We start from the raw sequence: 21,890 nt of genomic DNA on the forward strand, positions 1-21,890 counted from the left end.
AGGCACTGACCTCAAAGGGCTGCACAAAAGATGAGAGCGGAACTTGGTGAAGTTGCTTCCCCGGAATTGGAGCTAGGCTGAAGGGGAAAGCAGGCGGGCAGTGAAATTGTGGGGATCTCACTCTCCTCAACATGTGTTCTTTAGGGTAAAATCAGACCTAGCCCTCGCCCACTTTATATGTGAACAGGGCTGACTTATGAATAACAAGCATTAACTGCTGCCATTGCATCTGTCTTATGTGTATGATGTACAACCATTTGAGACATCTGTAACTGCTCCTATGTTTCTTTGGAGACCCCAGTGCCTCCTACACCCAACTCACAATTCCATAGGTTTGTTATTATATCAGTCCATATAATAATGAACTTAACGGATTTGGCCCAGGTGTTCCATCAGCCCAGTATTGGCAGCCTTGTCTTGGACAGCGGTGTCTGGATTTGGTCAATCAAATTTCCAGGACTCAAATCTGCAAAGCGGCTGTTTTTCCTCTGGACCGTGGCCACCGTTTTCATACTCCTTTGCCTGTATCCATGGTACACAAAGGCTGATCTTTGTCAAAACCTTTTGTCTGGAAGGGCCCACTTATGTGCCACACCACAAAGATGTATAGTACGGACGACGGGGTCCAGTTCCATGCTTTCGGCAGGGTGCTGAGTGGGACCATCCACGCGGGGCAGCCTGTCAAGGTCCTCGGAGAAAACTACACCCTGGAAGATGAGGAGGACTCACAGATTTGCACGGTGGGGCGCCTCTGGATCTCTGTAGCAAGGTAGGCGGTTCTGGGAAAGGCTTTCCGCGGGATCCCTGCTTTGCATTCTCCATGCGTTGGGGTGGCAGGCGCAGTGTGAAACCCAGCACACAGTCCGGGATTTCTGCTGCTGTTGAAAGTAGTGTGGGAGGGCACAGGTTGTGTGCTGGGCTTGACCACCATTAGGAGCTGTGCTGCTTTCGGGGCTAGCGTGGTTTGTGGTCTCCACGACGCTTCCCCCTTGTCTCTTCTCTCTGCATGGCTGGCCTGCATCTGTGTGGTTTCCCACTTTCTGACAAACTGTTCAGAGACAAAACTATAATAATAATAATAATAATAATAATAATAATAATAATAATATTTATTATTTGTACCCCGCCATCTGGCTGGATTTCCCCAGCCACTCTGGGCGGCTTCCAACAAAAATCAGATACAAAAATATCACACATTAAAAACTTCCCTGAAAAGGGCTGCCTTCAGGTATTTTCTGAATGTCAGGTAGTTGTTTATCTCCTTGACCTGTGATGGGAGGGTGTTCCACAGGGTGGGCGCCACTACCGAGAAGGCCCTCTGTCTGATTACACACACACGCACACACAAAACATGTGCAGAAGTCACAGTTATGGACAACCAAGGACAGTGTATTCCTTGGATAGGAAGCATGACTTTTTTGAAGGTGGAAAGAAGACATGTGTCTTATTTCAGGTATCACATAGAGGTCAACAGAGTCCCTGCTGGCAACTGGGTGCTAATCGAGGGTGTGGACCAGCCTATTGTGAAGACAGCCACCATCACTGAGCCCAGAGGCAATGAAGAGGTAAAGCAGCCGTCACCAACATCTCCCTTGTCTTGTGGGGAATGGAAATAGGTGCGAGAGCAGCATGGTGCCTGCCCTCTGCAGCAGACCAATGTGGCATTCTGTGCATCGACACCGTCTCCTTGCCTGTTCCTCCATCCAGTCCGTTTTAGCCAAATTCTATAAAAGGCTCCTCCTCAGCTGTGTGTGTTTGTATTGGCCAGCTTGAGGTGTGCTTTGAGTATTGAGTAGACCAGGACATTAAGAATCTATAGGTAATTTGTTTTTCTAGCTTGTTCTTGTGCTGGCATAGAGCTGGTTAAGACATGATTTCAGGTTACTAAACCACGGTTTATTAAGCAGAGAACAAGTGTTGGGCCCACACACTCGTCCTCCCTCATGCCAGCTCCTGTTGTGGTTTGTTTAAACCATGGTTCATCTGAACTGGGAAATTGTGATTTAATCTCTGTTTGCTAACCAGCATATGAAACCAAAACCCTCTTTTTTGCCATAGAAGATCATTGTTACAACCCTATGTCTGCCACTCGGAGCTCTTTGGAAGAAAGGCAGGACACAGTTACTGATTATGGTTATGATAATTGCGTTCTTGTTCTGTTTCAGGCTCAGATCTTCCGCCCTTTGAAATTCAACACCACATCTGTCATTAAAATAGCTGTTGAGCCTGTCAATCCCTCTGAGCTCCCCAAGATGCTGGACGGTCTGCGTAAGGTTAATAAGAGCTACCCGTCTCTCACCACCAAGGTGTGTGTGATTGCTTTGGAGGGGTGGGGGTGGGGAGGCAGTAGGAAGGGGGAGCAGATTGCAACTTTCCTTCTCCACACTATCAATTCCCCTTTAGGGCAGAATTCTAGGCAATTAGAAAACCTCCGGGGGCAAGTTTTTTTTAAAAAAAAAACACAGCTTTGAGGCATGTGCCAATGACGAGGGTACCTGGGAGGCCAGATTCGTTGCAGGAGATCAAGGCTCTGTTTTATTTCATTTCATTTCTTTTTTATTGGCAAGTCTTTGCTGAGATATGCTTTTTACACTTCTGCTGTATGGCAAAGTAGAAAAGCGGGATGTGCTTTGTATAGGTGCCTGGAAATGTAGTTACAGCAACAGTGTGGGAAACAGCAATACTCATGGGTTGTGGGCATCACATTTGAGTGTATTACTTGGCATGTGTTTCCTCGTGCACTGATTCTGTCTTAAATGTGTATTATCAGTTGCTGGTTGCCGGGGGGGGGGGGGGCTAGGGATTCGGGACTGTGCTCCTTAGGGCCTGGGTTTTTCTACACTAGGAAAGGATGGCTGTGATATTCCTTGTTTGTTCCCAGCATCCAGCACTCTGATATATCCTGAAAGGTTCATTTGAGCCTTCATATTCTGCTGTACGTTCGAGCTGCTAATGCAGCCCATATGAAGTTCTGAATGGTTGTCGGTTTCGTTAAGCTTATCTTGTACATGTGCCTCCAGGTGGAAGAATCCGGGGAACACGTGATTTTGGGAACAGGCGAGCTGTATCTTGACTGCGTAATGCACGATCTGCGAAAAATGTATTCGGAGATTGATATCAAGGTACACAAAAGATTCTCTTTCTAACTCTGATGTTTCTGATATGTCGATTTTTGGGGGGAGGGTGGTGTTTTCTAGCTTCACCTTGGTTTGCCATCTAAACTGAACAAGGGAGGTTGGGTCCATCACTCAAGTTTTTTTTATCAGCTCTTCCCCATTCTTCTATTCACTTTTCAAAGGTGGCTGACCCTGTTGTCACATTCTGTGAGACTGTTGTGGAAACCTCTTCCCTGAAGTGTTTTGCCGAGACGCCCAATAAAAAGTAAGATCTTTGATGAGAGTCTTAAAATGTGAGCCACGGGTGTGGTGCCGTTACAAAAAAAGCTAAGGCACCATCTTGCACTGAATTAACTGGCTTAGCCCTTGTGCAGCCAGAGTTGGATATGCTGTGTTTAAAAAGTTTCACGCAACCTGGGAACGAGCATGACATGATAGCCACTTGAAATTCCCTCCAGTGGCAATTGTCTTCAGTTCAGCAAGCTGTTCATATTACCCCTACAGGTTGGGATATTTTCTTTATGCTGCCACAGGCAGTTTTTCCAGAAGCAGAAGAAGATGTATAATTTTGCCTAGAAGGAAAGCAAGCATTTTGTTTATGTCCACAGGCCTTTATAGCTTGCAGTTGCTATTTTGAACAAATTCGCTCCTTTCAGAGTAAACTGCAGAAGCGGGAGATGCAATAGAACAAGGTGGGACCTGTTGGGTAGAACCCCATTGGAAAATAAACTCTGGAACAGGAGTAGGGAGCCTGTGGCCCTGCAGATATCAGACTATGACTCCCATCATGCCTGACGGTTGGCTCTGCTGGCTGGGGCTGATGGAGTTCGGGGTTCAACACCTGGAGGGTTCCCTACTCTTGCCCTGGAGAGCAGATGATTAAGAGAAGATATATTGGCCTTCTTCAGCTCTTTAAAGGGTCTTGGGTTGAAGAGGGGCAACAACTGTTCACCCTTAGCCACTAACAACAGAACAAGAAAACAGCCATTTCAAACTACCAGAGCACTTCCTACTTTTAATTGGCTTAAATTGAAGAGCAGTTTCCCAGCGGTCCAACATTGCTTACCTCTTCCTCTCCAGCTGAATTGACATATGTCTTTCTGTCCAGGAACAAGATCACAATGATAGCTGAGCCTCTGGAAAAGGGTCTGGCTGAAGACATTGAGAATGAAGTGGTGCAGATAACATGGAACAGGTATGGAGTTTGCTGAAGAGTTGGCTGTGATAGACAAGCACACACACACACACACACACATTTCCTTTGCCTTCAGACACTTGGAAGGTCACCTCAGCCCCTTAAGAGAAGGACTTCATCACTCTTGCTTACATAGGGAATCCGTATCTGAAATCTGCTAATGCACAAAATCGTAAGAAAGCCAGGCCTTTGGAGCCAGCAGAGACAAAGTACTTCTATTAAAAATAAGTTTAAAAATAAATTAATCTATATCTTGATTAATCAAGGCCACTTATTGACCTAAATGTTTTTAGTTGTTTAGCCAATTAATTTAATAAACATTACAGCCATATCAAACAGTTTCATACTTTAGAATGGTTGTAGTCAAGTTTCCAGTGGAAGCAGTACATTCTTACCCAGTGGTCAGCAAACTTTTTCAGCAGGGGGCCGGTCCACTGTCCCTCAGACCTTGTGGGGTGCCGGACTGTATTTTGGAAAATCAAAACAAAAAACAAATTCCTATGCCCCACAAATAACCCAGAGATGCATTTTAAATAAAAGCACACATTCTACTCATGTAAAAACAACGCTGATTCCTGGACCATCCGCGGGCTGGATTGAGAAGGTGATTGGGCCGGATCAGGCCCCTGGGCCTTAGTTTGCCTACCCATGTTCTTACCTAATAAATGTTTAAGGGGAAAGTAGACCAGTGTCTATCAGAGATGGATTCATTGCACATTTGGGGAGGGGTTGGTGAGAAAATTAAACCAGTTAGTAGTTGAGTTCCTTCAATGTTTGCATCTCTCCTCCCTTTAGGAAAAAGTTGGGCGAGTTTTTCCAGACTAAATATGACTGGGATTTGCTGGCCGCCCGTTCCATCTGGGCCTTTGGGCCTGATGCTACTGGACCAAACATCCTGGTGGATGACACCCTGCCCTCAGAGGTAAGGACCCTGCCAGAGAGATTTGGGTTGGTTTTTAGCCTGCAGTGATCAAATGACTCTTACCCAGGACTGCTTCAGTTTTGCAGCCCAAGTATCAAGAGATTTCACATCCAAGAATTATCAAATCCTGTGAACCCTGAAATAAATCGTGCAAATGATGCTCATGGAGAATTGGAGTGGGGGAATCACACGGCTTAGGAGAAGCTGTATTTTCTTCAGAATTTCTCCCTACGTGTTGCAAGCCAGTGGTCCAGAACGATGGCGTGCTCTGCACTCCACCCAGAAAGTCTTGGTTCGAGACTAGACTAAGAGATGACTCCCATTTCCTCCCTGAAGCCAACCTTTCTCCTGCCTGCATGGAGATGCATGCGGGTCTCCTGGTCTGCTGCACTGGTAGAGCAAGCAGATGTGAAAAGGGAAGGACACTCTGGCTGTAAAGCCTTTTAGCTCCAACTTCTAAAGAGACCTTGAACTGACCTCGTAGCTCTATTTCACCACTCTCTCCCCTGCCTGTAAATTTTCTGCAGAGGGAGCTTTAGTGCCACATATTCCAGTTTGCACACAGATATTAACTTCTTGCTGTTACTGCTACTTCGGCTGCTATGTGTGTTTTGCTTCTTTTACAGGTTGACAAAACCCTTTTGGGTTCCGTTAAGGACAGCATCGTGCAGGGCTTCCAGTGGGGGACCAGGGAAGGGCCCCTTTGTGATGAGTGTAAGTAAAAGATCTAGAAAGATTAACTCGTCCTGGGGATTTTCAGATCCATCCTACCCCAGCTGCGTTTTCTACTGAAAGAGAAACTGTCGCATCTTAGTGGGTCTCAAATGACAGTGACTCCACTGTTCTCAGCAGCAGCCTTGTGACTCGTTCCCAGATTTCTCTAGGGAAATGTGAACTTTTCCCAGAGATTAATCCAGAGTCTTTTCCTAATTTGTTCATATTTGGACTATGGCTCTGGAATGCACAAAGAAATTGGAGAGAGAAGCAAACAGAGGTTTAGTTTGTGTTTGGTTTTATCAGTGGTCAACACAATTCAAAAAGCCTTTGAATGACTAGGGGGCTTTTGAACTCTGTTGTACCTCAGAAAAAAAGACTCTAAGCTGCAGAGAGTTCAGTTGTGTAAAATTTAGAATGTGAGATTCAGCACAAAGTAAAGCTACAAGGAACCAGGCAGAGGGCCTTCTCGGTAGTGGCACCCGCCCTGTGGAACGCCCTCCCTTCAGATGTCAAGGAGATGAGTAACTATACAACTTTTAGAAGACATTTGAAGGCAGCCCTGTTCAGGGAAGTTTCTAATGCTTGTTGTTTTATTATGCTTTTATATTTGTTGGAAGCCGCCCAGGGTGGCTGAGGCAACCCAGTCAAATGGGCAGGGTACAAATAATAAAACTATTATTATTATTATTATTAAGCTGAGAATCACCTATATTGGTGAGAGGAACAGCAGGAAGAAGAACCAGGGGAGAGACAGCTGACAGACTTGGTTTCTTTGGAAAGCATTCCTGAGCACACCCACCCATCCACCCCCCAGGACAAGGAGGGCATTGAGAGTAGTAGAACAGAAAGCTCAGAGACAGAAAGCTCAGATCAGCTGACCCAGGGATGGCATATAATAGGAGAGACGGAGGGGGTGGGGCTTTACTCAGAGCAGCGCCATTATTCTAAGAAGGACTGCATTCCTTCATCTCTCTGTGAATATTGAATAAATGACTTGGTAAGAACTCTTCTTGTTTATCTGCTTCTTGGCTGCCACCGTGGAAGGATCGGATTCCCTGCAGCCTGACCATAGGCTTGCCAGCCAAACCCTTTCCAACCCCACGTCTCTCATGTTGTCCTTTGCTTCCTTTCACCCCAGTGATCCGCAACGTGAAATTCAAGATCCTGGACGCTGTGATCGCCCAGGAACCATTGCACCGGGGAGGTGGGCAGATCATCCCAACAGCCAGGCGGGTGGTGTATTCTGCCTTCCTCATGGTAAGAACCGCCCTGCAGCGCCTCACGTGTCCCCACTGCTGAGCAGCCCTAGCACATTTTCTCCTTTGAGGTGGTTCTTTTGGCACAGCTGACTAGCAGCAGCAGCTGGGAAAGGGGTGCAGTAGTGTCCTCTGGGCTGGCCTTTGCAGTTCCCTTGCCCCCCCCCAAAAAAAGATAACTTCTTTCCTGTCCTCATAATGTGCAGCTCTTGGAACTCTTCGCTGTGCAAAAGACACTTGGCCAGCCCCCACCATCCAAATCTGATCAAGGCATGTTTATTAGTGCTGTCTGCGAATAGCAGCAATGGAGACAAGAAGGAACTCCTGCACCCAGACACTGCTATCATCTGCTGATGCTAAAGACTCCTCTCTTCTGTTCTCTTCAGGCCACCCCACGGTTAATGGAGCCGTATTACTTCGTGGAAGTCCAGGCCCCTGCAGATTGCGTCTCTGCAGTATACACAGTCCTGGCCAGGCGTAGGTGAGTGGCAGCCATGTTGGTTAACTCCTTAGTTTCCATGTTGCTTTAGGTTAGAAATGCTCCCCTTTAGCTTGTTCTTGGAGATCCATTGCCTGAAGCCTGCCAGCCTTTGGTGGGAATTCAGCTGTTAAAATGTGTAGTCTGAAATAACAGTAGGAAAGCGGTTGGGTGCCCTTTTCGTGTCTGCATGAAGGAAGAGGAGATGGGGTTGCTGTGTGTGTGTGTTTGTTTGTTTGTTTCCTCCATAATAGCTCATTCTGACCTGAGTACCAGATACTGGGGTCAAATGGGATGTGTCAGGTCTGCATTGGGTTGCTCACGAGTAAGCAGGCATGAGTCCGACCTGTCTTTTAACAGTTTTATTGTGCAAACTATTTACAGTGCAGAGCTACAAGTTCATGTCTGTATCAGTCACTCACAGAATCCGGGAGTGGCCCCTACTGGCTGGGACCCCAACATAAGAGTTTCGGTATCCGAAATCTCTGCCTCCCCTCCTTGCGTTTCACCCCTCTGCGCACTTGGGGCAATGGAAATGGCGTGTCTCCCTCCTCGCCCGCTGAGTGAGGGGGGTGTAGGGTCTCTCCAACATCCCCAGAGCCTTTGCTCTCAAGCTCCTGAGCTGCATGCCCCTCCCCACTAGAGACATCGCTGCTTCCTCCGCTAGAAGAGGAGGTGCTGCTGGTCAGGTGGGGCTGGGGCTCTCTGTAGCATCCCGAGAGCCCTTCCACCACCTTGCGCTTAGCCGGGGACAGTTCCCTGACAGGATGCTGGTCTCCACCATGCATTGCTTGTGACCTTCACTGGGCATCTGATGCTGGGGACAGGGTGTTGGGCTGCTCTACCTCAGAATGCTTGCATTCCTATTCTTTCTCTCCCAGAAATCCCAAACATCCCATTTCAGTTCTGTGTTTTACTACATGTGTTGTAACTGCATAGCTCTGGTTGTGAGTCTTTCCTATTTGCCCACCTCTCTGCTGAAACTTGCCATGTTCCTTCGTCCCTTCCCCCATCCCCCCGGGGCAAATCTGAGGGATAGGGGGATTTTAGCAAGCAATCAAGGGGGAAATTAATGTCTTTATTTTCTTTTGCAGAGGCCATGTGACCCAAGATGCACCAATCCCAGGTTCCCCTCTGTACACCATCAAAGCCTTCATCCCAGCTATTGACTCCTTTGGGTTTGAGACAGACCTCAGGACACACACCCAGGGACAAGCATTCTCGCTGTCTGTCTTCCACCACTGGCAAGTAAGTGGCACGGGGGCTTGTTGGTAAACAGCAAAGGAAGAGGCCAGTGCTCGAAGTCTCAAGCTTTGCATTCAAATTCCTACGCTGCCAAGTTCTTTTAATTCACAGGCAGGTTCTACCCTGTGCAAGCAGCAGGAAGTTCACCTAATTTGAACTGTGTGCTTCTTGCAGCCCATATTCTTTGTCAAGGAAAGGTGAATTCTGGAAGTGGAAGGGGCAAGCAGAATATAAAATGGAAGAATGGTATAAAGAGGTGTGGGATATAGCTATTAATGATAAATTATTATTATTATTTTTTTATAAAGAATTTATTGGTATTTTCCATAACAAATAATACCATCACCCACCCACATTTATACAAAACAAAAACAGACATAACCACGATTCTTCTTCTTTTTTACACACATACAGAAAAAAATCTAGTTTCGAATCTTTACAGTTGACTTCCCCTGCCTTCTCTCCTTCGGTTCCCAAACCAAATTCTACTTTAATAACTTCATCTCTCAAAAAATTGAATTCGTTTCAAAAAGAAATTCAAATCTAAACAATAATCTTAAATGAATAAATCATCTTAATCCATAATACTTAATAACATAACTTTATATCTTAACAAATTATTCTTATATCAGATCTAAGCTATTCTTCTTTCCCTTAAACTGCTGCTAATAACAAAAAAGTTCAAAATATCCCTTTTCTTGTTAAAAATTAAAATAAAACTTAATGCCTTATGTAGTGGATTTCTCACAGCCCCTCCTCCTCCTCTCGGCTATTATCTGCCTCTGAGCCCCGTAGAGCTATTAGCTAGGCGGGGGAAGGTCTGTGGGAACCCCAAAAAGCATAACCAAATACGTACAGGTACGCTGCCACCACTCCCTTACTGTGAAGCCGATAGAGGTGTCAGGGAGTCACACCTCCACCTTAATTACACAGGCTTCACGCCTTGGCCCACTCGACGGTGTAGCCAAGAGATACTTCAGAGAACCTGGTAGGGTCCAAGTGGTCAGACGCTGGATTCAGCTTCGCTATTAACCAAAGGCAAAACAAGACAACAGAACTATAGTTCAAAAGTTTATTTAAAAGAAAAGGAGTTAAAACAAGGTTACACGTTTCTTAAAAAAGAGTACAAACAGAAAATAAGAACGTTGTAAAATATAACTAACTAAACATACTCACACAAGGCTTGGTTAAAGTAAAAGACAGTTGGTCTCGGCTATCCAGCACGGCCACAGAGCGAGTTTTCCCGGGGCAGCTAGCCGCTTGCCCCCAGCTGAGAGTTACAGCCTCCTGGTCAAAACCAGCCACCGGTCTCTGACAATTAGCATCTCTAAACGCGGGATTAATATACATAATAATCCCCCGTGGTATCCCGATAATTATCCAACCCGATTTAAGCTTGAATACACATCCTCCAATCACTAAGGACCTCAGGCATATTTCACAAGTGTCAGGTAGTTAACGCAGCTGTATGCATGTTAATTAACAGCGGCTCCGGGTGTCTGTATACTCCCCAATTTTCCCAGCCTCGCTGTTTTTCTCTAATGGTCACTGTTTGATCTTTAACTCTCCCTCCCAGCTGGGCAAGGACACCACTTAGCGTAAATCTTGGTTTGGCTAGATAGCCCCTTAAGAAGGGTAAGAGGGGAAAGTTTATCTTAAAGGGAGCGCCAGGCACGGCAAGCAGGCTCACATTCTCAAGATGCTACTTTTATTATACTTAGCAACCTCTAATTCACCTCGGAGAGGCCCACTCGCACTACACCCTCCCGTCTAAGATGAAATTTGGGGTGAAGTCCCGAAATTTCAGCACTATTTACACAATGAGGTAGATCTGGCCAAGCTGTGAGTGACAAGCACCCTTAAGTTTAGCAGCATCACTCTACAGCTTGATACATACGAGAAAGAGCATCAGCAACAATATTTTTCTTCCCAGGAAGATGGGTCACAGTAAATTGGTAGTCTTGCAATGTCAGACTCCATCTCAACAGTTTTTTATTTGTATTTTTCACCCTCTCTAACCAACACAGAGGTGAATGATCAGTTTGGACCTCAAAGACATTTCTAGGGCGCAGTTTTGTCAAAACTCACACCAAGGTAAAACACTCCCTCCCCATCACATAAAAGAAAAATTACTCAAGTAGACCACTGGTTGCCACTCTTCGGCTTCCTCCTGTTGGATTAGAACACATCCCACTCCTGTCTGTCTGGTACCAGGGGATAAAGATGAGGGGAGATATGGGCTGCATCACCCTGGTTAAAGTGGTGTTGCGCCAAATGGGTTCGGCCAGGCTTGGTGCTGGAAGTATTTTCAAAGGGCTTGAGGGCCTCATACAGCTCCTCAGCTTGCCGTTCTGACAGTCCCGGCAACCGTAAAACATCTGAAATAGCACCAGCCTGCTTGTATTCTTCCAAAAGATCCATAGGTGCAGAAGGGGTATCCCCTAAGCTTCCTGAAAGGGCTAGGACAGGGACTCCGGGCTCAAAGTACCGTTTTAAGGAATTAGCATGGTACTCCTTTGGACGCCCGTGCAACTCAGAACAATCCACCAAATAGCGCACAGTACTTAGCTTAGCTGTAACCACCCCTGGTCCACTCCATTTAACATCCAGTTTATGTGGGCGACCGGGTTTCAGGATCAGGACTTTGTCTCCCACCTCAAAATCCTTTTGCACTGCTTTCACATCATAATCCCTTTTCTGGGTCACACGTGCCCCTTCTAAATTCTCTTTGGCAAGTTCCCAGATCTCAGACAGAGTCTTCCTTAAGTTTACAAAATATTCGGACACAGAGGGTAACTTAATGCCTTCTTCTTCTTCGGACCCCTCCCACTCGCTCCTGAGCATGGACAGAGGAGAATTCAAAAGTCTCCCAAAAACCACTTGGTTTGGGGCAAACCCCAGGCTTCTCTGGTAAGAGTCATTATATGCAGCTACTACAAAGGGCAAGTTCTGATCCCAATGAGGACCATGAGCCAAGGCATATTTCCGTAACATCTGGCCCAGGGTTCGTTGTACCCGTTCCACCGCCCCATTTCCTTGGTGTTGAAAAGCCACTGCAGGGTGGTGGGAAATCTTAGCAACCTGCAGAACCTTTTGGGTCAGTCCTGCCATAAAATTCGTACCCAGGTCTGAAACAATGGCTCTAGGCATACCCAGAGTGCAAAAAGCCTGCATCAAAGCTTTCACTAAACTTTGGGCGGAAGTATTGGGTAGAGACACCGCCCACAAATAACGAGAAGCATAATCCAAAACAGAACAGATGTACATCTTCCCGCCTTTAGCTTTCTGCAAAGGCCCCAATAAATCAATCCCCCACTTTTCAAACACATGGGCCTCCAAAGGAACACTCTGCAAGGAGTTAGGTCTAGCATCTCGAGCATTCCCCACCCTTTGACACACATCACAAGACCTTACATAATTTTTTACACTTTTATGAACATCAGGCCAATAGAAATAACGAGAGACACGTTCCAGAGTCCCCTTTACCCCAAAATGTCCAGCTAAAGCATCAGAATGAGCTAGAGTTAAGACTTTCTCACGCAGGGACATAGGGACTACTAATTGCAAAACACAGTCCTGGTCTGCACTCCTCTTCGGCCAGAACTGTCGATATAACAGATCTTTCTGATACGAAAACCCCACACGTTTCTCCCCTCGAGAGGGTTTCTTTGCTGCCTCCCGACAATCTTGCAAGGAAGGATCAGATTGCTGCTCAGCTGCAAACACTTGTAGCTTTTCCAGCACGGCAGGAGTCCCAAACTCAGTCACTGCGGCCTGGCTGGGTGGAAAGGGCGGCCCCCCTTCCTCCTGAGGATTCTCAGCCAGCTGCTGACAAGAATGGCTCTGTTCCCCTTCCTCTGGCACTTCAGCTGATTGTGTCTCTGTCTCTGGAACACACTCAAAGAGGGTTTGTAGAGACACTTCGTAACCCAAAACATCCTCCCCCAAAACCACTGTCTTACCCTCATCAGGATCATGAAGGATTTCGAAGTGATCTCCCTCAGACCCTTGAAAAGACACCGGCACACTCACGGTAGGGTGAGAAATGGCTTCCACCCCACATGGGAAAACTTCCAAAGGCTTTGGTTGAGTCTGCTGAGGCAGGACCAGGTCTTTCGCCACACTGGTGATATCAGCTCCAGAGTCACGAAATGAGTTAACTGTAATGTGATTAATTCTGATGGGTGCAGAATACTCCATATTCGCCCAATCTATGTGTGGTGCCACAGCCACATTTGTCCCAGTCCCAACAGGTCCCACACTAGGAGCAGAGGCAACAGACATAATACTTCTAGGAGCCACAGCAGGTGGCTTCAAACCCTGCTCCCTCCCGTCCAGGTTGGTGGTCTTCCTTGCCATCTGGGCTTGGATTTCTGCATCCCAGTCTTCTTCAGGGAGTTGGATCACACGGACCGCCGGAGTAGATGAAACTACGGGGCCCCGCTTTTCTTTCAAAAGCGGACAAAATGCTTTGACATGGCCCCCGCGCCGGCAATAGAAGCAGAGTCCCGAGGCAGGGGTGATTTTAGCCTTGTCGCCTCCCCCTGACACAGAGTCCTTAGGCACCACTCCAGGTTTTTCCTCCCACTCTCTGGGTTGAAAAGCAGCCTTCCCCACCGACCCTAAATTAGCAGATCGGCCTCCGGCCGGCTGACTTTTATTGCCCAAATTAGTCCTGTTCAAACGGAACAATTCTGCATACTTCGCAGCCTGCTCATAAGTAGTTGGATTTTGGTCTGCCACTAAGCTAGCCAGTTCTGCAGGCAGATAGCGCATAAATTGTTCCAAAATCATAGTCTGTCTTAGCTTGGCAAAGGTATCCACTTCTGCGGCTGACAACCAAAAATCAAACTGCTGCGCAACTTTTGCTGCAACAAGAGGAAAGTTCTCTGCGGACGCTGACTTGTCCACCTTTCGAAAGGCGCGTCTATAGCACTCTGGCTGGCGGCCATAACGTTGAAGCACAAGCTCTTTATAAAGGCGATAATTTAAGAATTGTTGCGCTGGCATCTGGCCCAACAAATCAGCCAGCTCTGCTGTGACTAAAGATCGCAAAACAGTCATATACAGACGCTCAGGCACACCCACTTCTTTGCAAGTCAGTTCGAACAGTGTCAAAAAACTTAACACATCATTGGGTGGCTTGTAAGCAGGAAAGAGCTTCAAATTAATGTCTTGCAACGCAACCTCGCCTGGTGATCGTCTTGGGGCAACCCGGGGACGCTCTCCCTGGCTGTATTCTCGAGGAGGGGGGTAATACGCCCTACGTCCCTCCGGACGCTCTGCCTGTTCTTCCCAGTAGTCCTGCCGGTTCCTTGGGCGTGGCAGATAGACTTCCCCCTGCTCAGTCCATTGAGGCAGCCCCCTGGGTCCCCTCTGTCCATCCGGCGAATATGCTCTCCCAGGGCTACCCTCTCGATAAACAGGGTGCCCCATCTCCTCTTCCCGATGGGCAGTGGCTCTGCGAGCCTCTCTATAGTCCCCCACATCCGTGGTCTGCCCTCTAAACTGTGGTCTCAAACCCTGATAGTCACTCACGTCTTTGGCACGGCCCCTGGGCTGATGTCCCGGCTCGCGGTAGTCATCCACATCCCTGGCACGGCCCTCCTTGGAGTATCTCGGCAGCTCCTGCTGAATCCGCTCCCCCACGCTAGCTGGTCCGGCTGCAGCAGGGCGACGCTGACGCGCTCTCTGGACGTCCATAAGGCTGCCTGAACCCCAGCCTCGACCTGCCACACACACCGCCTGCTTGGGGCGTACTGTCGGCTCGGAAGTTGTGGAATATCTTCCCTCTAAGTGCACCTGGGCTGCCCGAACCTCTTCTTCCCAACAAGTTTGGAATTGCTGCTGCACCTCTTCCCCGGCTTCTGCTAGAGGCCCTCCGGAACGGTGAGCTTCCTCCCCCTCCGGGTCATCATCTGAGAACAACGAAGCCTCCGCTCCCTTTGAAGTTGGTCTCCTTGGCAACTCTGTCCCATAAGGCGGGGGACTGAGACTTTCTCTCGACCCCCATCGGTCCAGAGTCTGCAAAGTCTCGGTCGGGTCTGACACTCCTGCCATCCCTAACTTACTAATCCAATTAGAAAACGTTTGTACTCTTCACAAGAAATACGTGCCCACACAATTAGTGTTTCTTAGTTTGCCTCTGATCAGCGAAGTCGAAAATCCCACCGCTTGCCACCATGTAGTGGATTTCTCACAGCCCCTCCTCCTCCTCTCGGCTATTATCTGCCTCTGAGCCCCGTAGAGCTATTAGCTAGGCGGGGGAAGGTCTGTGGGGACCCCAAAAAGCATAACCAAATACGTACAGGTACGCTGCCACCACTCCCTTACTGTGAAGCCGATAGAGGTGTCAGGGAGTCACACCTCCACCTTAATTACACAGGCTTCACGCCTTGGCCCACTCGACGGTGTAGCCAAGGGATACTTCAGAGAACCTGGTAGGGTCCAAGTGGTCAGACGCTGGATTCAGCTTCGCTATTAACCAAAGGCAAAACAAGACAACAGAACTATAGTTCAAAAGTTTATTTAAAAGAAAAGGAGTTAAAACAAGGTTACACGTTTCTTAAAAAAGAGTACAAACAGAAAATAAGAACGTTGTAAAATATAACTAACTAAACATACTCACACAAGGCTTGGTTAAAGTAAAAGACAGTTGGTCTCGGCTATCCAGCACGGCCACAGAGCGAGTTTTCCCGGGGCAGCTAGCCGCTTGCCCCCAGCTGAGAGTTACAGCCTCCTGGTCAAAACCAGCCACCGGTCTCTGACAATTAGCATCTCTAAACGCGGGATTAATATACATAATAATCCCCCGTGGTATCCCGATAATTATCCAACCCGATTTAAGCTTGAATACACATCCTCCAATCACTAAGGACCTCAGGCATATTTCACAAGTGTCAGGTAGTTAACGCAGCTGTATGCATGTTAATTAACAGCGGCTCCGGGTGTCTGTATACTCCCCAATTTTCCCAGCCTCGCTGTTTTTCTCTAATGGTCACTGTTTGATCTTTAACTCTCCCTCCCAGCTGGGCAAGGACACCACTTAGCGTAAATCTTGGTTTGGCTAGATAGCCCCTTAAGAAGGGTAAGAGGGGAAAGTTTATCTTAAAGGGAGCGCCAGGCACGGCAAGCAGGCTCACATTCTCAAGATGCCACTTTTATTATACTTAGCAACCTCTAATTCACCTCGGAGAGGCCCACTCGCACTACACCTTAACCCTCCGATTTCAGATTACCATAACAAAGCATTAATATTCTGCACTTAACACACTTCACCTTATCCCCCCTCTATCCAATGTCCTTCTCCATCTTTCACCGGAACCACTCCTCAAATTGTCCTCTTTTCTTGTAAGTCCACAGAACCAGACACAGTCCCCAACAGTCCTTGCATCGAGCATCAGGATACACTGTTCATCTTCTTTCGGCTTCTCCCATTCAATGCTGCATTCTTCTTCTATTTGTAAATATCTTAATTTCTTGCCCTTCGCTCCCGAGCTCTCACCTCGGGGGCTGGATATAACATTCCTCGCCGTCCCCGGGCTGCCACCACCGAAGGACGTTTCTTTTTCCGGGAGTCGCCATGCCGTCTCTCTCAGTTTTTCAATCATCTCCTTCAGCTCTTTGCCAAGGCTCTCTTCCATAGTATCGAATATCTGAAAGGTCTCCTCTGTGGGAAGTAGATTTTTCTTCATATCCCCACTCAAAACCTTCAATTTCTGATTAAGCAGTTCCAGTTTCAATATAATAATCCTTTCTTCATCAGTTAGTCCAGAGTTCAAAACAATTTCAAAAACAAAGCCCAACATGGTGAGGACGGGCATAGGTATCAAATTTCAGTTTCTATTTCAATGTTATCCATCTTACAGCAGTAATTTTCCACTTCGGTTCAGAGTTTTCGCAGCCATTTTCTCTGAAACCGGGGCGCAAAGACCAAAACTTTCAAAAGGAATATTCTCCATCCTCTTCCTCCCCAAAGGGAGATCTATAAAGTCTCACTTATGAAAAAAAAATCTTGACAATGTAGCCATCCAGTAGCAACAGTATCACAAACCGTTATTTTCTTGCCACCGAAGGGAGGGAGGCAGACTTCTTTTATCTAAAGCCTCCCGGATCGTTAAGTCTTTAAGCTCAACAGTTAATCCAATCAAATACTCACGACCTCCGGGCTTCTTTTCCTTTCATCTCTCAGGGAGAACGTCGTCGCTCGTCACGGCCAGTACTCGCCGCTTTTCCGCCCGGTTGGGGCATTTCCCCTAATGGCCCGGCTCCGCGCTCCCTTCATCCCCACTCCCCCTTTACAGGGGGAACGAGGGAAGGGTGCGTAGCCTAGCGGGCCCGCCGGGGAGCCCGAGGCGCGGGACGCTCTTCCCGCGCCTCACCGGAGCCCCGCGTAGCGGTGGCGGGGCTCCAACCCCCGGGCTGGATGGGTCGACTCGCTGCCGAGGCAACCCACGACCGCCCGTGATGGCGACCTCGCCGGAAGTGCCATTAATGATAAATTAACATGTGCCATTAAGCTAAGACGGGAAATATGCAGGAGAAATTATTTTGAGGAGATACGGAAGGTGTTTGTAAAATTTGTACTTTTAAAACGGAAAGGGGTCAAACCATCGCAAGAGGTGTTGAAATTTTGGGAGGGTGGATAGTTACAATGGAATGGTCTCAGGGATGGGGTGCACATTTTTATTCTCATTTATTTAAGATTATTACTTTGTAAAAAATAAATAAATTTTAAGGATGTAAAAAGAAAAGAAAAAAGAAAAGTTGAATTCTATATCCTGCTTTATATAAATTGGCACATTTGCTTATTTTGCATACATTCTGCTTTTTTGCACCAATTTATTCCACTTAAGGGAGGGGAGTAAAAAAGTGGTGTGCAGCACTGAAGTCCTTACCTCCTTATCTCTGTGGCTAGGGGAAGGTCCTTTGCAACCTGCCCCACTGCTTTTCTCCTGCCTTTTTTGTCCTTGTGAAGATGTTGGCAGCAGTGGAAGAGCGTGATGCTTCCTGCAGCCTGGGCTGCAAATATTTTCAAACCTTGTGTCGCCACAACCCCTCTGGACAGGCCTTTCCTGCTTCCTTCTGCCTTTCTCCCTTCCTGTGATCCATATAAATAGCTGGTTGATCCAGTAAGGCCCGTTTTTAGATGTAAAACAGCAAGAGGTTGCGAGGCTGTGGTGTGGTATATGATGTGGAGAATGCTGTTCAGGGTGTGGGTGTGGATCCGGATCCTGGACTAAGACTTTATGGTCCCTTCCAGGTCTGTAAGTCTATTAAAATGACTTCGGTGATGCTCTGGAAGCCTCCCAAGATTTCCACTTAACCTGCCATGTGAATCGTGGATATTTGTGGATTCTCTATGCGCCTAGGAATCCAAGATACTTAAAATTCCTTAACACACACTGAGTGTCCCTTACATTTCAGATTGTGCCCGGTGACCCCTTGGACAAGAGCATTGTGATCCGACCTCTAGAGCCCCAGCCAGCCCCCCATCTGGCCAGAGAGTTTATGATCAAAACCAGGCGCAGGAAGGTAAGTCTTAGGGTTAGGGTTTGCCTCTGGTGGCCTCTGCAGCTCTTGCTCTACAATGAAACACACATACACACACACCTCTCCCCCTCGCTTCCAGTCTAATGCTTTGACATCCTATTCTCCCTCAGGGGCTAAGTGAGGACGTGAGCATCAGCAAGTTCTTCGATGATCCTATGTTGCTGGAGCTGGCCAAACAGGATGTGGTGCTGAACTACCCCATGTGATCAGGCCGTCCCCACTGGGCAGCAGCGTTTTCCCAGGCAAGGCTCCAGTATCATCCTCCTTGCCATGTTAACTTCCTGTGTGTAAGACATTGCTGTGTGTCTTTCAGTGCTGCAGTCCTAGGGCCAAAGCAGCTGTTTGCCACAGAGGTTTTGTGTTGCCAAGGCAGGCCCCCTGCCATGTTGTGAACAAACCCCACTGATCCATCTGCCTTCTCTTGGCCAGACTTCAGATTTGCCAAGTATGTCTTGTACATCCCCAAAAACCTGCCTCTGTGAGGAGAACTCGGTCTTCTGGGAGATTTGATACTTGAGTCCTCTTAGCTTCCCACAGTGATGCTCTTTTCCCTAATAAAAGCAGCTTTTTATTTTTCCCCCCAAAAAAAACATTTCTGCACGCTGTGCTCATCCACTGGCAGAGCTGATCAAATATTTTTGGGGATTGTAGCTTTTCCCAGTCAGACTGAATTGTGACTTCATGCTCTGCCCCCTGATGGAGAGGTGATTCCTTGCCAACCAGTTCCTGTTTGGATGGCGAACAGGGGCAAGAAGCCACCCCAAACACTTGGCTATTTAAAATTCTCTGCAAGTGAACATGTACTGCCATCCCTGTACAAACTTTGGCAGAGGCCCCCTCAGCCTCCTTTCGGTGAAGCTGCCAGCATTCTGAAGTTTGATTTTGTCCATTTGATTGAGTATTTGGCATGGAGCGGGGCCAGGAGTGTACAAAGAATAAATATTTTTACTTAATTGTAATAGGTGACGATAAAACCATTCTGGTCTAGTTCTTGGTTCTTCTCTGTGCCTGTTGGTGTGAGTGAAAGAGTGAGATCTACTGCCACATGTGTTGTCTGCGCTCTTTCCTCTTCCTGCCCCCCCCAAGCTTCCCTAGAAATCCCACATGTCCACTTCGAAGTGTTTTGACCCGGTTCTTGAATTTTGTTAGCCATCTCTTCCAAATGAGAGGGATTTTGCAGAAGCCTTCTGCTGAGTCAGCCTTCCTAGCCCAGTACATGCAGGTCCCACTATCCCAGTGGTTTCCAAACTTTTTTCAAGTAGGGCCAGATTTAATGAAGTGAAGGGCCATGAGGGCTGACCAAAGGGCCAACCAAAGTTGTTATCCTTTTTTAAGGATTGCAGTTGTTGAGCTTTTTTTATTACCCCAGGAAATAAACTGCCCCACGGCCCAGATTGAATTGACCGGCAAGCCAGATTAGGCCCCCAAAACGGGCTTTGGACATTCCTGCACTATCCAAACGGAAATTATACGAAAATTCACTTATCCAAACAATGAATTAGTATACAAACCACAGATTCAGATATCCACACAGCTGGACCTGCACATAGTAATATAAACAAATAAGCAGCCTTAAACAAGTCTTACTTTATTGTATTTTGCTTGTTTGTAACCAGACACCATGGTGAGCGGGAACGAGGCAGAGAGATCAGAAAAATAAGAGAGGATTTTCCCTTCCATGTTTGCCTTTTGCAAGGTTTCAGAGGAGGTTTTTTCATCATTTGGGGGTCAAAAGTCCATGGTTGGGAACGCATTAGAAAATTTCCCATAGGAACCCATGGAAATTGTTGGCTCATTATGCAAACACTCACCTGACAAATGATTTCCTGAGAAGATGGCGGGACTTGCGTACACTGTCTGCTCTGAATTACAGCAGCTCCCCAGGCCCTGCTTTTAACTCGGATGTTAGGGGTGGGCCTTGAGATGGGACCAGCAAATTGTTCAGGGTGGCAGGAACAAAAAAGGGCGTTTGCCAGGAGCTCCAAAAGGATCTCTTCAAACTGGGTGAATGGGAAGTGAAATGGCAAATACAATTCAATGTAAGCAAATGTAAAGTCATGCACATTCCGGAAGAAACCCTAACTTCACATACATGCTTATGGGATCTGGGCTGACCATGGACTATCCAGGAGAAAAACCTTTCTTTGTGGTTGTAATAGGTCGCTTGATGGAAATGACCCAAGTGTGCAGCTGCTGTGAGAGATCTGAATTCCATGTACAAGATAGTGAGGAAACGGATTGGAAATAAAACTGCAAAATATATTAATGCTACGATACAAATCTCTGGTGTGACCGCACTTGAAAGTTCTGGTTACTGTATCTCTAATAGGATATGGTAAAAGTGATAAAGGCTCATAAAAGGACAACCACAATAAGGGGGTTGGAACAGCAACTTCCCTATGAGGAATTAGTAGTAGTAATAATAATAATAATTTATTTATATGCCACCAATCTGATTAGGTTGCTTCCAGTAAATTTTAAAACAACAGTAAAACATCACACATTAAGAACTGCCTTCAGGTGTCTTCTGAAAATCAGGCAGTTGTTTATTTCCTTGACAACTGATGGGAGGGTGTTCCACAGCACAGGCGCCACTACCGAGAAGGCCCTCTGCCTAGTTCCCTGTAACCTCACAGTGAGGGAACCGCCAGAAGGCCCTCGGAGCTGGACCTCAGTGTCGGGGCTTAACAATGGGGGTGGAGACGCTCCTTCAGGTAAAAGATTACACCATTTGGCACTTAGAAGTTTAGAAGGAAAGGCAAGTAAAGCAGGAAACGGATGTATAAAAATCAGTACAAAAGTGGGCGGAGTGGGGAGCAGATATTCCTCCCTCTTAAAATGCTTGAATAATCTCTCCCCCTGCCCCATGCAATTCTTTGCATTTCTACTGTACAGCAAAAAAAAGTCTATTTCTGTTTCTGTGGCATTTCACTAGTTGGGTGTGGATTTATATTCCTCCATGTCTCGGCTTTATAAAAGCACTTAGCCAGCCCTGTCATCTTCTATTAATTTTCCCTACTCTTGAATATCACATTTCCAGAAGGTCTGCTGAAAATATTTGTCTTGTCTACAAATGTACACATGCAGAAATATACCAATGTCCAAAGAAATGTTTATTCGGACGAGTAATGCCATTGTAAGCCATTTTACCAAATGTGCATTTTAACGCCTTTTCAAGAAAGGTAATTTTTAAATTGTATTTAAAATAGTGACATTAGATGTTAATATTGCCCTTGATACATATACAGGACAGAGCTGCTATAAAATGTGCTTAAGTACAGAAGCAATCTAAAAAATGGAAATTATACAGCAGACACTTCACACGAACAGTTCACTTTGCATTAAAATAGGGATTATTTTTGCAGCCAGAGTCAAGCGAATCTTCACTTCTCAGTGTGAATTTCCTTTT

The 21,890-nt window shown here is 46.8% G+C and overlaps 1 protein-coding gene across 1 annotated transcript in view; it reads left to right on the forward strand.

The window, feature by feature from the left end:
* Window positions 1–19,051, forward strand: part of EFTUD2 (elongation factor Tu GTP binding domain containing 2) — a 33,414-nt gene extending 14,363 nt beyond the window's left edge. Inside the window, exons 16-28 of the mRNA XM_033169211.1 lie at window positions 576–769; window positions 1,454–1,565; window positions 2,166–2,306; window positions 3,021–3,122; window positions 3,299–3,381; window positions 4,225–4,311; window positions 5,107–5,233; window positions 5,860–5,947; window positions 7,089–7,207; window positions 7,593–7,687; window positions 8,779–8,932; window positions 18,356–18,463; window positions 18,592–19,051. Of these exons, the coding sequence (XP_033025102.1) occupies window positions 576–769; window positions 1,454–1,565; window positions 2,166–2,306; window positions 3,021–3,122; window positions 3,299–3,381; window positions 4,225–4,311; window positions 5,107–5,233; window positions 5,860–5,947; window positions 7,089–7,207; window positions 7,593–7,687; window positions 8,779–8,932; window positions 18,356–18,463; window positions 18,592–18,687 (1,506 nt within the window). The 3' untranslated portion in view covers window positions 18,688–19,051. The remainder of the gene's footprint in view (window positions 1–575; window positions 770–1,453; window positions 1,566–2,165; window positions 2,307–3,020; window positions 3,123–3,298; window positions 3,382–4,224; window positions 4,312–5,106; window positions 5,234–5,859; window positions 5,948–7,088; window positions 7,208–7,592; window positions 7,688–8,778; window positions 8,933–18,355; window positions 18,464–18,591) is intronic.
* Window positions 19,052–21,890: the final 2,839 nt, after the last annotated feature.

This window comes from Lacerta agilis, chromosome 14 (genome assembly GCF_009819535.1).
Source record: "Lacerta agilis isolate rLacAgi1 chromosome 14, rLacAgi1.pri, whole genome shotgun sequence".
Lineage (NCBI taxonomy): Eukaryota > Metazoa > Chordata > Lepidosauria > Squamata > Lacertidae > Lacerta > Lacerta agilis.